Raw genomic sequence first — 14,022 nt, 5'->3', positions numbered from 1 at the left:
CAATGTCAATCAGCAGTGGCCAAGGCCAGTAGGGTATTGTCATGCATGAAAAAGGGCATTCATTCTCGGGACGAGAATATCATTTTGCCTCTTTATAAATCACTGGTAAGACCACACATTGAATATGCTGTGCAATTTTGGGTACCTGTTCTAAAGAAGGATATTATGGCACTAGAAAAAGTGCAGAGGCGGGCTACAAAATTAATAAAAGGAATGGAACATATCAGCTATGAAGAAAGGTTAACAAATTTAAACCTATTTAGTTTAGAAAAACGTTGCCTGAGAGGGGATATGATAACATTATACAAATATATTCGAGGCCAATACAAACCATTGTGTGGAAATCTATTCACAAACCGGACTTTACATAGGACACGAGGTCATGCGTTTAGACTAGAAGAAAGATGATTTTGTCTAAGGCAAAGGAAAGGTTTTTTTACTGTAAGAACAATCAGGATGTGGAATTCTCTGCCTGAAGAAGTGGTTTTATCAGAGTCCATACAGATGTTCAAACAGCTACTAGATGCATACTTGCAAAAACAGAATATTCAAGGATATAATCTTTCAATGTACGGTAATAACTGCTTGATCCAAGGATAAATCTGACTGCCATTCTGGGGTCATGAAGGAATTTTTTTCCTAGCTTGTTGCAAAACTGGAAGTGCTTCAAACTGTTTTTTTGGGGTTTTTTTGCCTTCTTTTGGATCAACAGCAAAAAACATATGTGAGGAAGGCTGAACTTGATGGACTCAAGTCTCTTTTCAGCTATGTAACTATGTAACTATGTAAGCAAACTGCACAAACAGATACCATTAAATGAAAAGAATAACACTGTTTCAATTGAGACAGTATAATGAATTTCTTTCAGGAAAATAAACACTGTTTATAATGAATCAACTGACCACCGCAGCAAATTGCTAAGTAAAAGTAAATGACAAAACCAAAAACTTTTATATCAAAAAAAGAAAGTTGCTGTTATTAAAAAGTGATAGCAAAACAACAATAACAAATAGTAACAGTAACAACTTACGCGGCAGATACGGGCACCTTATAGCATTTTTCAGCCAACCTCTGCAATGCAAGTGTTATTTTTTATTGTTGCTTTACCATATACATATTTGTAATAGAATCTATTGTAACCATGTGATGTTCTATGGTTGCCTGGTGATTCACTGAAATGAGTACAATTTTAATGAATCATATAAAAGTTAAAGGGACACTATAGTCACCAGAACAACTATAGCTTATTGAATTTGTTCTGGTGTGTAGAATCCTTACCTTCAGGCTTTTTGCTGTAAACACTATATTTTCAGAGAAAATGCAGTGTTTACATTACAGTCTAGTGATAACTTCACTGGCCACTCCTCAGATAGCTGTTAGAGATCCTTCCTGGGTCATGGCTGCCTAAAATGCATCAACACATTAAGTATCTCCTCCCTCTGCATGCAGACACTGAACTTTCCTCATAGAGATTCATTGATTCAATTCATCTCTATGAGGAGATGCTGATTGGCCAGGCCTGTGTTTGAATTGTGCTGGCTCTGCCCCTGATCTGTGTCTTTGTCAGTCTCAGCCAATCCTATGGGGAAGCATTGTGATTGGATCAGGCCACCACTTATGATGATGTCAGCAGACTACTTTTTTTTAGGCAAACATCATGCAGATCTACAGCTTCAGGCTTGAATACAGTAAGATTTTGCTATATTTATGGAGGCATGAGAGGTCCAGGGGGACTAGATGGCGATGTTAGCACTATAGGGTCAGGAATACATGTTTGTGTTCCTGACCCTATAGTGATCCTTTAAGTTGGCTTGAAGGAAAAGATGTATCAGGATCAGTATCGTAGACCAATTTAAATTTTGAACTGACTAAATCATTATGTTGTACAAGAACAAGAAAAGGCCAGTTCCCATAAATAGAGAGGGAGCATAGAGTGAGAGGAGGAGATCTGGGCAGAGACAGCACGGAGAACTGTGGACCTTATTATCTAGAACACCAAAATAATAAAATAACAAATCTTACTTTGTCATTGTCATATAAGGACCTGCAGAGAATGAAAATGTGAGAATGTCATCTCCTTGAACTATGTTTTTATCCTCAATGAATGGAATGTATGCCATACAGGCCAGCTTCCTATCCCCAATAACGCAGAGCTGAAAGAGGAAAAATGCATGTTTTATTACAAATTAGTAACAGACGAAGCACTAGGTGTAAGTGGGTCAGTAATATGTATATGTCCCAATGCATGCTTTATCTTGTAATAAAACGTAACTTGCGGTAACGACAACAAAGAATATCTTCATAAATCTGGTTTTGTGGACTACTAATGTCAGCAAGATTGTTCTAAGCACACAGAAAATGTGATGAGTTTTTTTTAATACAATGCAAAAATTGACACTCTGTACACAATGCTGTATATGTTATCACACCATTAAGGAGGCATTAATTTGATATAAAGCGACACTGTCATGGCCACATCCATTTTTTAACCCCTCTCCCAATTCCTCTACGCTTTATTGTCCCACTAATCACCCCCAAATGCCTCTAGGTCCCCATTTTACATTTTTTAAATGCCTAATGTCTTCTCCGGATCTACGTCCTAAGCGTTGCCATCGTAGTACTCCTGGATGACATTTCAGCATTTCATTAATTTGCCCACACTAGCTCACGTTATGAAATTCCCATGCAAGCCCACTAGTAGACTTAGGCATTTGCTTTTGTCCAAAGTTTGGATCAAAATTTCAGCTATTCCCCCTTTATCTCACATAATTCCTTCCCCTAGTGACTAGGGGTCCCCAAGCCCATAAGTGGCTGGTAGGGGATCTAAATAATAAAGGGGAGACCTATTATCCTCCCATCCCCACCCATTAGGGCGGGTGGGGGTACTAAATGATAATGGAGGGACACCCCCCCCCCCACCCACCTTTTAGTGGTGGGTGGGGCCCTAAATGATAATTGGGTAAGACCTATTGTCTCCCCAATTCCACCCATTAACAGCAGGTGGGGGCTAATTGTAAAAATAATTCTCTCACTCTCCCCCAGTGACTAGGGATCCCCACATCCCTAGTCACACCCCAATAATCTAACTAACTGAAAAAAATATAAAATTAAAATTAATACTTACCATTAGATGTACTTTTTTTTTTGTTCTTCTTTTTTCAGCCCCAAGAAAGTTGCCATAATGTCACACCAAACTAGCAAACTAGGACCTGATTGCAAAAAAAAAAAAAAAATCCAGACGAACAAAATATTCCATCTTCACCCATCTTCACTCTGCACTGACTGAACATGCAGGGCGGGGTAAGTCTTATAAATCCTTCCTATGCCATGCAATTTGACTCAGAGGGCTGCCGTAAATGAGGGGTGAGGGAGACAACAATAGGGCCCCCACTACCAATATTATTTAGGGCCCCCTGTCGCTGCCAATGGGTGGGAACTCGGGGGGGGGGGGGGGGAGGGGGACGACACACGCACACAGTATGTCCCTTCCTGGTAATTATTTGACAGGTGCCCTACCATAGGTACCAGTGTCAAATTCCCCTTTATTGGATATGGAAGGGGGGACTTTTTTGCAACAGTGAGCAGTTTAGTAAACATTCCCTTAGTTGCGGCACACCGAATAGGGGCAGGAGGGAGGATTTACCACTCTCATTTACTAATACCAAGTACTTAGTATTAGTAAAGGTGGCTGAAAGAACAAAATTAATAAAAAGTCATTTTCATAATTTGGTCTTTTAGCTTTTTAGTAGATAGCTACCTAATACTTGTGGGATTGCCATTATATGGCAATTCCACAAGGGTACCAATTTAGGGAGTTATCTACTAGACGGCTGCAAGATGCAGCCACGGACCAGATCAGAATTTCATTTTTCTGAATGAAATTCCAAACAAAAATGATGGCTGAATTTCAATCAAAAACTGTCGAAACTTAGTTTGGACAAAACAATAATTTCAGCAGCACCATAGTCTACATGACAGGATGTTTGTAAATGGCTAATGTAGGCAACACGAGAATATGGAGGAAAGGTATTAAAGGAACACTATAGTCACCTAAATTACTTTAGCCAAATAAAGCAGTTTTAGTGAATAGATCATTCCCCTGCAATTTCACTGCTCTATTCACTGTCATTTAGGAGTTAAATCACTTTGTTTCTGTTTATGCAGCCCTAGCCACACCTCCCCTTGCTATGATTGACAGAGCCTGCATGAAAAAAAAAAAACTGGTTTCACTTTCAAACAGATGTAATTTACCTTAAATAATTGTATCTCAATCTCTAAATTGAACTTTAATCACATACAGGAGGCTCTTTCAGGGTCTAGAAAGCTATTAACATAGCAGGGGATAAGAAAATCTTAATTAAACAGAACTTGCAATAAAGAAAGCCTAAATAGGGCTCTCTTTACAGGAAGTGTTTATGGAAGGCTGTGCAAGTCACATGCAGGGAGGTGTGACTAGGGTTCATAAACAAAGGGATTTAACTCCTAAATGGCAGAGGATTGAGCAGTGAGGCTGCAGGGGCATGTTCTATACACCAAAACTGCTTCATTAAGCTAAAGTTGTTCAGATGACTATAGTGTCCCTTTACAGGACAGCTATAGGCACCCAGACCACTTCAGCTCAATTAAGTGGTCTGGGTGCCAGGTGCCCCTAGTTTTAACCCTGCAGTTGAAAACATAGCAGTTTCAAAGAAACTGCTATGTTTACACTACAGGGTTAATCCAGCCTCTAGTGGCTGTCTCCCTGACAGCCACTAGAGGCGCTTTCGCGATTTACACTGAGTAAATCACACTTATTTGACCAGCATCAAAAAAGATCCACATAGGAAAGCATTGAAGGTTTGAATGCGCGCGCGCCTCTGTCCGCGCATGCACATTCGACTCCACTCGGGAGATGACGTCGATGAAGGAGAGGTCACCAGTGCCGAGGAAGCCCGGTGCTGGATTAAGGTAAGCAAATAAAGGGTTAATTAACCATTTATTCACTGCGAAACGGCGCCCTAGTCACTGCTTAGGTGACTAGGGCTCTATAGCGTTAAGAATACATATTTGTATTCCTTACGCTATAGTGTTTCTTTAAGGTATTATGTGTCCTAGATACAGGAAGTGGATCTCCTCCTTGTGTCTCAGAAAGTCAGATTTGAAAGAAAGAGGACGCGATTAGGAAAAGGTAAGTATAGCGTGACAGTGCCGCTTTAAGAATATGCTTTTGAAATATGACCCACGGTAAAATATAAGATTTAATTATTCTCAATCACAGATATATACCTTTCCATACCCAAGGCTGATCGTGTTCCTGGGAAAACTAACTTCATATTTTAGAAATTTTGAGAGAGATCTGTACACAATTGAAAAAATAAAAGAAAAAACAGATGATTAATCCAACTGAGTTTATTTTAATAAAAACATTGCTGAGTTTAGGCCAACATGGTAATGGTATATACAAATATGACAGAACATTTTACCAAGATGTGCAGTTTAAATAGACACTCCATACCCCACCTTGCAGTGCATCATGTGTGAAGAGTGTGTCCTCATTTTTCATTTTCAATAGATATTATCACTTTTATAAATTGACCTTGTTACACTCCCTAGCAATCTATCAGAAAACAAGTCATCTTACTTCCTGATAGTTAAGCTAAACTCAAGAGGGAGGCAATTGCCCAAAGCATGTGCCTTATAAATAGTTTTCATTGAGCTGGATATGAAAGTCTGTTATTGGACAGCCACAGGAAGTCTGGGCTGGGGAAGAAATCTGCAGCTTTTGCAATCTGTTTTAGATATAACCCCAATAAAAAAGTATAATGAGGGCAGAGTCTGGTTGCTGATAGTCGAGGACTTACCCATAGACAGCTCCGCGGAGTTCAGCTCTTTTCCAGATACCCACTAACACCAAGTGAGACCAACATGTCCCAATCTAAGTCCAGAAAAGCTTAATTGAAGCAACATATCGCTGTTCTTTCTTCTCAGACATAATTGAAATTTCCAAGATAGCCTAGGCCTCTGTCGCCAATAAATTGTCGGCCCGCGCTAAGAAAGGTTGGAGGACTGATTCAGATATATGCCTGGCTGATGATATCTCCCACACACTGGCAGAATTCAGGAGAAACCTCAAGGACATCAAGACCGATATCTAAAAAAAAAGAGCTAGACCCCTCACTCCACGACAGAGCTTGCCATCCTACACATTGTCACCTAACTCCTCATCTCTCCCCCCCTACTCCACATCTACCTTCCTTTCCCACCCACTGCAGCTTCCCCTTTCCTAACGTCTTCCACTCAACCCACTACAGGGACACTTGAAGTGACCCATCCCCTCATTCTTAAGCAGACCCAGAAGTACACCACAGTGGCAAAATTAGAGAGATAAATAGGGGAATTCTCCAGAACGTAGTGACACATTTAACCCGAGATATTGCTAGCTCTGCACATCAAGAGAAAACGAAGGGGTCTACTGGAACATTTCCCTCTACCACTTCATTGCACATGCTCCCTCCCTACCTTACTGAAGGTCCAGAAACCCTCAAACTCGACCAGGTGCCTTACCATGCAGTACAGTGACCAGTAGACAACAGATTACCCTGTAGTAACCATCTAATCAAACTTTACCCTAGAGGTACCTCAAACCTTAATATTTTGTTACACTGTTACGCATCAAACTAGGCTTGTTTATGTTTCATTGTTACTTTCTACTAAATGGATGCATAAATTGTTTACCCTCACAACATCCTGCACATCTGTAATCATACCAAATTATTCTTTACATTTGTTCTAATGTGACTACTTAACCACAATCTGCGCATGTATGTATTTCTAACTGTCTCTTTGCAAAATCTTGAAATAAAGACAACATTTTTTAAAAAGAGCTAGAAAGGCTAGGCACCACTAAAATTAAAGATAACGTTGCTGACATCATCATTCACCACAGCATCTTGTCAGATGAACACTTAGCCCTTCCTAAAATTGAAAATTACTAATTTGGAAGATATGGCTGGCATAACAACATAAGGGGGATCCCTGAGTAGATTAAGACCCAAGACCTGGCAGACTTTGTTAGGGATTGTTTGTGGGAACTCTTGCCTAAGTGGAACCCAAACATCTTTCTTCAGCTGATAGGGGAAGTGAAATCAGAGGAAGAGGATCGGACCGAGGTCAAAACTTAGGTTGGAATAACCGTTTAATAAATCGAAAGCAGAAGGGAGTTACTACTGTGGCAACACCAGCAAGTGTGAATTGTGGTGATAGTACAGTACTACCTGGTTCTGGAGAACAAACCTTGCTATCATTTTTATTCCCTGCTACTTTAGAGTTATTATTTATTAGTTTCAGTGGAAAAAAAAAAAATCTTGGTGGTTTTGTCCATTTCTAGGTCACCGTGGCAACCCAAAGCCATGTATTTGTCAAGTACTGCTTAATGAGCAATATTTTTCTATGATAATCTCTGAACTGAGTAAAAGGATGGATAGCTGTGCATGTGTAATTGTTCCATAATGTTTCTCTACGTGAAGAATGTCATTGGATAAAGCAAATTTTGGCAAAAAAAAAGTGGTATATCTTAACTAAAAGCCTTAATAACTTACCGTTGTGAGATTAGGTTTATCAGGGAAGGACTATGTATTAGAACCTGTGATGTGCTCAGATTTGTAAATGGCTTGTATGGAAAACACTGTACCAGAGCTTGTGTATGTATGGAACAGCGATCAATAAATTCAAGCATCTATGGAAAAAAAAATAATAATAACCAAAGGCATACTCTAATTTTCACTAATAGAAAAGACATGTATTTTTCAGCAATAATATATTGGAACAGCTTTAAAACTGTCTGCATATAACTGTATACAGAGCATGTGTTTAGATGTATGCCTGGGATTTAGTTAGTGTGTCTGCATTACAATTGTCAGTTGTTTTTGCAAAAATATTCCCATAGATAAAACTGTAATTCCCCAATTGGTTGTGCATTTGCATGTGGTACAACCTAGAATTTCAGTTATAATATATCTAGATAAACATAAATTAGTTACAGTCAAGATTATAGCAAGGTCTTAAAACAAAATGTTAAACTTAATTCATGTATACATAGGGAGAGAGAGACTCAAAAATTACTGATGTGCATCACCTGCATATCACAAGGAGGACATTGGGCACAGTAATTATAATATATAATGTTTTGTACAATTCTACAAGGATTCCCAAATCAACATGCAAATGAACCCAAGCATTGTGTTGCAGATGTTACACAATTCCAGTATATAAGCAATAAATGCCCACATTTTACTCTGTATTATCATTTTCACTTTTGCAGTCCCAACCTCCTGTTTCTTATCCCATCCTATCCATCTAGAATTTAAGCTACCACTGGAATAGGGCCCTCACTTTGTATTGTATTATTTTTTTTTGCCAAATGTTGTATTGTACCTTTGTCTTTTTTGTACCCATGTACAGCGCTGCAGAATGTGCTGGTGATTTATAAATAATGTATAATATAATAATAATAACCCTGCATATACCCTTATCAATGGAACTCTATCACGAACACACCTCCATAAACAAAAGAACAGGTTATGAACCATAGGGCCCATTAGGTACAAGCCAATATGCATGTACTGTACTGATTCAACATTTTGTATTTCATCATAATGATGCTGGTTCTAATCTACAAGTCCAAGTTGTTTTGTCACCTTACAGCGTTATAGCGAATTTAAATGTTGTTATGGTGAGACAATACACAACAGAACTTCCCGCAGGTTTACACAAATTCAAAAATGACTCCTGTGTCTCAACAGAAACTCTCTTTCAAATATGTTTTTATTGATTGTTTAAAAATGTTTTTACAATAACAATAATAGGACAAAATATTTTTAAAAAAAATCTAAATAAAATATAAAAATAAAGGAAAAAAGGGAGAAGGGAAGGGGTAGAAAAGAAAAAAAATTGCATTCAGAATAATATAGTCATATTTAAATTGTCTAGTAAGTATTAATACAAAACAATAATGCATTTGGAACAGGTAATAACAAATTACCGTATATACTCGAGTATAAGCCGACCCGAATATAAGCCGAGGCCCCTAATTTTTCCCCAAAAAACTGGGAAAACTTATTGACTCGAGTATAAGACTAGGGTGGGAAATGCAGCAGCTACTGGTAAATTTCTAAATAAAATTAGATCCTAAAAAAAATATATTAATTGAATATTTATTTACAGTGTGTGTATAATGAATGCAGTGTGTGCGTATGAGTGCAGCGTGTGTGCGTATGAGTGCAGCGTGTGTGTGTATGAGTGCAGCGTGTGTGTATGAGTGCAGTGTCTGTATGAGTGCAGCGTGTGTGTGTATGAGTGCAGCGTGTGTATGAGTGCAGCGTGTGTGTATGAGTGCAGCGTGTGTGTGTATGAATGCAGTGTGTGTGTATGAATGCAGTGTGTGTGAGTGCAGTGTGTGTGTGTGAGTGCAGTGTGTGTGTATGAGTGCAGTGTGTGTATGAATGCAGTGTGTGTATGAATGCAGTGTATGAATGCAGTGTGTGCAGGGCCGGTGCAAGGATATTTGCCCCCCCCATATGTCCTGACCTCCCCTCCTCCTCCCTCAGTGGTCCTTACCTCCCCACCCCCGTGTTCCTTCACCCCCCTCCCCCAGTGGTCCTGACTCACCCCTCCCCTAGTGGTCCTTACTTCCCCCTCCCCTCCCCTAGTGGTCCTTACTTCCCCCTCCCCTCCCCTAGTGGTCCTTATCCCCCCCTCCCTCCCCTAGTGGTCCTTATCCCCCCCCTCCCTCCCATAGTGGTCCTTATCCCCCTCCCTCCCATAGTGGTCCTTATCCCCCCCTCCCTTCCTCCCATAGTGGTCCATATCCCCCCTCCCTCCCATAGTGTTCCTTTTCTCCCCCCCTCCCTCCCATAGTGGTCCTTATCCCACCCCCCTGCCTCCGATAGTGGTCCTTATCCCCCCTCCCTTCCATAGTGGTATAGTGGTCCTTATCCCCCCCTCCCTCCCATAGTGGTCCTTATCCCCCCCCTCCCTCCCATAGTGGTCCTTATCCCCCCCTTCCCTCCCATAGTGGTCCTTATCCCCCCCCCTCCCTCCCATAGTGGTCCTTATCCCCCCCTCCCTCCCATAGCGGTCCTTATCCCCCCCTCCCCTCCCATAGTGGTCCTTATCCCCCCCCTCCCTCCCATAGTGGTCCTTATCCCCCCCCTCCCTCCCATAGCGGTCCTTATACCCCCCTCCCTCCCATAGTGGTCCTTATCCCACCCCCTCCCTCCAATAGTGGTCCTTATCCCCCCCTCCCTCCCATAGCGGTCCTTATACCCCCCCTCCCTCCCATAGTGGTCCTTATCCCACCCCCTCCCTCCCATAGTGGTCCTTATACCCCCCCCCCTCCCACAGTGGTCCTTATACCCCCTTTTTTTTATTATTTTTTTTATTATTATTATTTATTTTTTTTATTATTATTTCTTATTTTATTTTTTTTTCGTCCCCCCTCCCTGCTTGATACATGGCAGGGAGGGGGGCTCTCCTTCCCTGGTGGTCCAGTGGCAGTTCAGTGGGGGGGAGAGGGGGGCTGGCAGAGCTGTACTTACCTGTTCTGCAGCTCCTGTCAGCTCTCTCCTCCTCTGCGCCGTCCGTGCAGCTCCTTCTATCAGCTCACACTGTAAGTCTCGCGAGAGCCGCGGCTCTCGCGAGACTTACACTGGGAGCTGACCGAGGTGCTGAACGGACGGCGCGGAGGAGGAGAGAGCTGACAGGAGCTGCAGAACAGGTAAGTACAGCTCTGCCAGCCCCCCTCTCCCCCCAGTCTGTATTATGGCAATGCAAATTGCCATAATACAGACTCTGACTCGAGTATAAGCCGAGTTGGGGTTTTTCAGCCCAAAAAATGGGCTGAAAAACTCGGCTTATACTCGAGTATATACGGTAAATAAATCAAGGTGTAGTTGTATATTACCGCCGAAATGGCTACAAAATTAGTAATTACTTATCAAAGGGTATATTTTACACAGACAATCTTTTAACAATCGCTTACTCCCATATATCCCAATAATATTTTAGGCTGCCGCCTGTAAATGAAGACAGTTGTCTAATAGCTAATTTGTATTGTTTACTCTCTAAGATGGTATATATTGTTTCCTTTATCGAAGGAATAGTTGAAGATTTCCAATGTCTTGGAATAATAGACGTGGCAGCAATCAATATATGTCCTGTAATGATTCCATAAACCTTACTCATGTTATCAGGGAACCTCTTGCCAAAGAACCTCTTGCCAATGCCAATTCTGAAGTAAATATGGAAATAGTCAGGTCTAATCTCTTAATTAGTGAGTGAATATTTTTCCAAAACGCTGCAAACTTAGGGCAGCACCACAAAATATGTGACAAAGAGCCAATCATACCACAATCACATCAACATTTGTTAGAGATCACAGGATTCATTCTATGCAGCCTAGTAACCTAAATGACCAGAACATTGTGTTATGCCTTTCAGAGCAGTGGTGAAGCCAAATCAGTCATCCAGTTTATATTGAAACCCAAAATCCCTTTACCCAAGCCAGCATGTATTCTTTTTTTGTCACGAGATTAGGCGGGACACATGAGTAGCAAAGGGATATGGTTTGTCTTCTGCCCAGATCAAAGCTATATATCTTTTCCAAATAAGAGATTTTCAAGGCATCAACTCTTTGGTCCAGTGCAGAAATAGCAAAACCTTCTTTCAATATGTCGATAATCAAATTGTATTCCGAATTATTAAAATTATCTAAGTTAAATTTGAATTGTAAATTCTCAAAAGACATTTAAGAGTTTCCAGAAATAAAATCATTCAAATTACGAATCAAATGCATATGTTAATAATATCGGTTATTTTGTAGTAAACAGTGTTGTAGAGCTGATAAAGGCGTAGCTCTAGATAAACCCGAGAATGGCCTGATCACACCAAGCACTACATTCCAAGCTTTGAGAGTCGTTCCGGTTGTAGGGAGCATTTTTGCTACATGGGGTTGTTTACAAAATGGTAGCCACAAAATATATTTTATAGCATAACTATATATAGGTCTTGGGGAAAAGCCCAATTCCTGGAAATTATGTTTCCTCTATTGTTCCAGAATTCCCAACTCAACAGGCAAATGAACTCAAGCTAGCATAATATTTCAGATTGCCAGCTGCATTCCTGCAGGTATCCTGATCCAGAACAGTAATTTCTGAAGACATCAACTCTTAGACCAGAACTAGTATAATACCAATAAAACTCAATGTTAAAAGTATACCACTCATATTGCTTTTATGTCATTGGTCTATTAGAATCACAGGAACAGAATGCTTTGAAAGGATGTCATTGTGCAAATGTACATGGCAGAGAGGAGATTGGATCATCAATCAATTACCCAATACATGACAACCTTAGTTTTTGTAACTACATATATGAACTTATTGTCATATTCTAAATATCAGTTAAAGACGTTTGGGGTTGAAACATTCATAAACTGTTTTGTTCTACTCTTATCTTATCTAGTGAGTTTGAATTTTTGCTTACCCCATATCTATTTTGGAATATAAGCCACAATATCTAATTAACACTTCACCTTAACATTTGACTATGGTTCTGCAGCCTTACAACCCAATTAGTCAAAGAATTGAAGATCATGTATATAATAGTATGCAACACAAAGTAATTTTAGGTTCTTTAAAGGAACACTCTAGTGGTTTTGATGCGAGGAATTCCCTGGAACGGTTGTGTAGGGCTTCTCTCATTGGCTGAAATGTATCAGCTAATGTTCTCAGCCAAACAGCTAGCTCAGAACTTAACTCATGAGAGCAAATTGATTTACCTGAGTATTTTGATCTTTTCCAGCCATGAGAGCCCATGAATACGCTTTTCTTCCTTCCAGATCATGAAGACGCAAATCTCCGCCTGCATCAATAAGCTTGCTCAGTATCCATGGATTACAGGAGAAAGCAGCTGCATGAACAGGTGTGCTCTGGTCAAAACAGCGACTGTGATATGTCAAACAAAATAAAAATGTAAAAATTAATGACTAGAAACATTTTTATAACCTTTCCAATAATGAGAAATGGCATGCATTCACCAATTTCTAGATGAACAAAAGATGCAAAAAATGGTCTCATTAATATAATGTGTTTATTTTTATCTTTATAGACTTTGCACAATAAATGAATAAATGTTTTGGAGAATTATTATCGTGGCTAAGGAGGTGCAATCCTGCTCCCTATCAGATGTATACACATAGTCCGAGCTCCAACAGCACTGAGTGAGTTACTTTCCTATCACAACCTGGCTGCAGACAGTCAGGGAAACTACAAACAGGTAGTGATATCCTTACTATTGGTGTTATTTAATAAGAGAGAATTCATGGTGAATGCTAATTTTAAGGCCAGAGTAGCATAACTTACTTACACATTTTTTTCCATTTGGGTATTTTAAACGTAAAGAAATGCTATATGGTCAGGAACAAAAACATGCATTCGTGACCCTATAGTGTTAAAACAACCATTAAGGTGGCTTGCCCACCCCCCTCTGCCCCCTTACAAAAGGGTTAAAACTTACCTTATTTACAGCTCTCCCTGTATCTGCAGGCTCTGGCCCTGCCCCCGATCCACCTCTTTGGCTGACATCATCAAAACTCTGAAATAGTCAAGGAGCCAGGGCGGGCCCAAACGCCGCCCAGCCCAATCTGCATTGATCTAATGCATCTTTATGAGGTAAGTTCAGCGTCTCCATGCAGAGTGGCCACTGAAGGTGTCCCTAGGCTTTAATGTAAAAGCTGCCTTTTCTCTCAAAAGCTTGCAGGGACTGACTATACTAACCAGAACAACTACATTAAGCCATAGTTGTTCTGGTAACTATAGTGTCCCTTTAAATTTGAAATTAACTCTGAATTCTCACTTTAGCGAATAAAATGTATTACCAACCCTTCTGGATTTCTAGGTTGCTTTGTAGTTCAGATCACTCAGTGTGTGCATACATTTGATAAGGAAGTAATTTTTCTGAAGTGAGGGTGCATGGCTAAAGAGGTAG

The 14,022-nt window shown here is 40.3% G+C and overlaps 1 protein-coding gene across 1 annotated transcript in view; it reads right to left on the bottom strand.

Annotated features, from left to right (window-relative positions):
• The window catches only part of TEX14 (testis expressed 14, intercellular bridge forming factor), a 318,249-nt gene that overhangs the window by 274,343 nt on the left and 29,884 nt on the right, over positions 1-14,022 (bottom strand). The window contains exons 3-6 of the mRNA XM_063425432.1: positions 12,815-12,980; positions 7,578-7,714; positions 5,266-5,335; positions 2,023-2,153 (exon numbers count right to left, since the gene is read on the bottom strand). Of these exons, the coding sequence (XP_063281502.1) occupies positions 2,023-2,153; positions 5,266-5,335; positions 7,578-7,714; positions 12,815-12,980 (504 nt within the window). The remainder of the gene's footprint in view (positions 1-2,022; positions 2,154-5,265; positions 5,336-7,577; positions 7,715-12,814; positions 12,981-14,022) is intronic.

The sequence above is a fragment of the Pelobates fuscus genome, chromosome 1, assembly GCF_036172605.1.
Source record: "Pelobates fuscus isolate aPelFus1 chromosome 1, aPelFus1.pri, whole genome shotgun sequence".
Classification (NCBI taxonomy): domain Eukaryota; kingdom Metazoa; phylum Chordata; class Amphibia; order Anura; family Pelobatidae; genus Pelobates; species Pelobates fuscus.
Note: the sequence above shows the minus strand (reverse complement) of the source record. Positions and strands in the feature narration are given on the sequence as shown.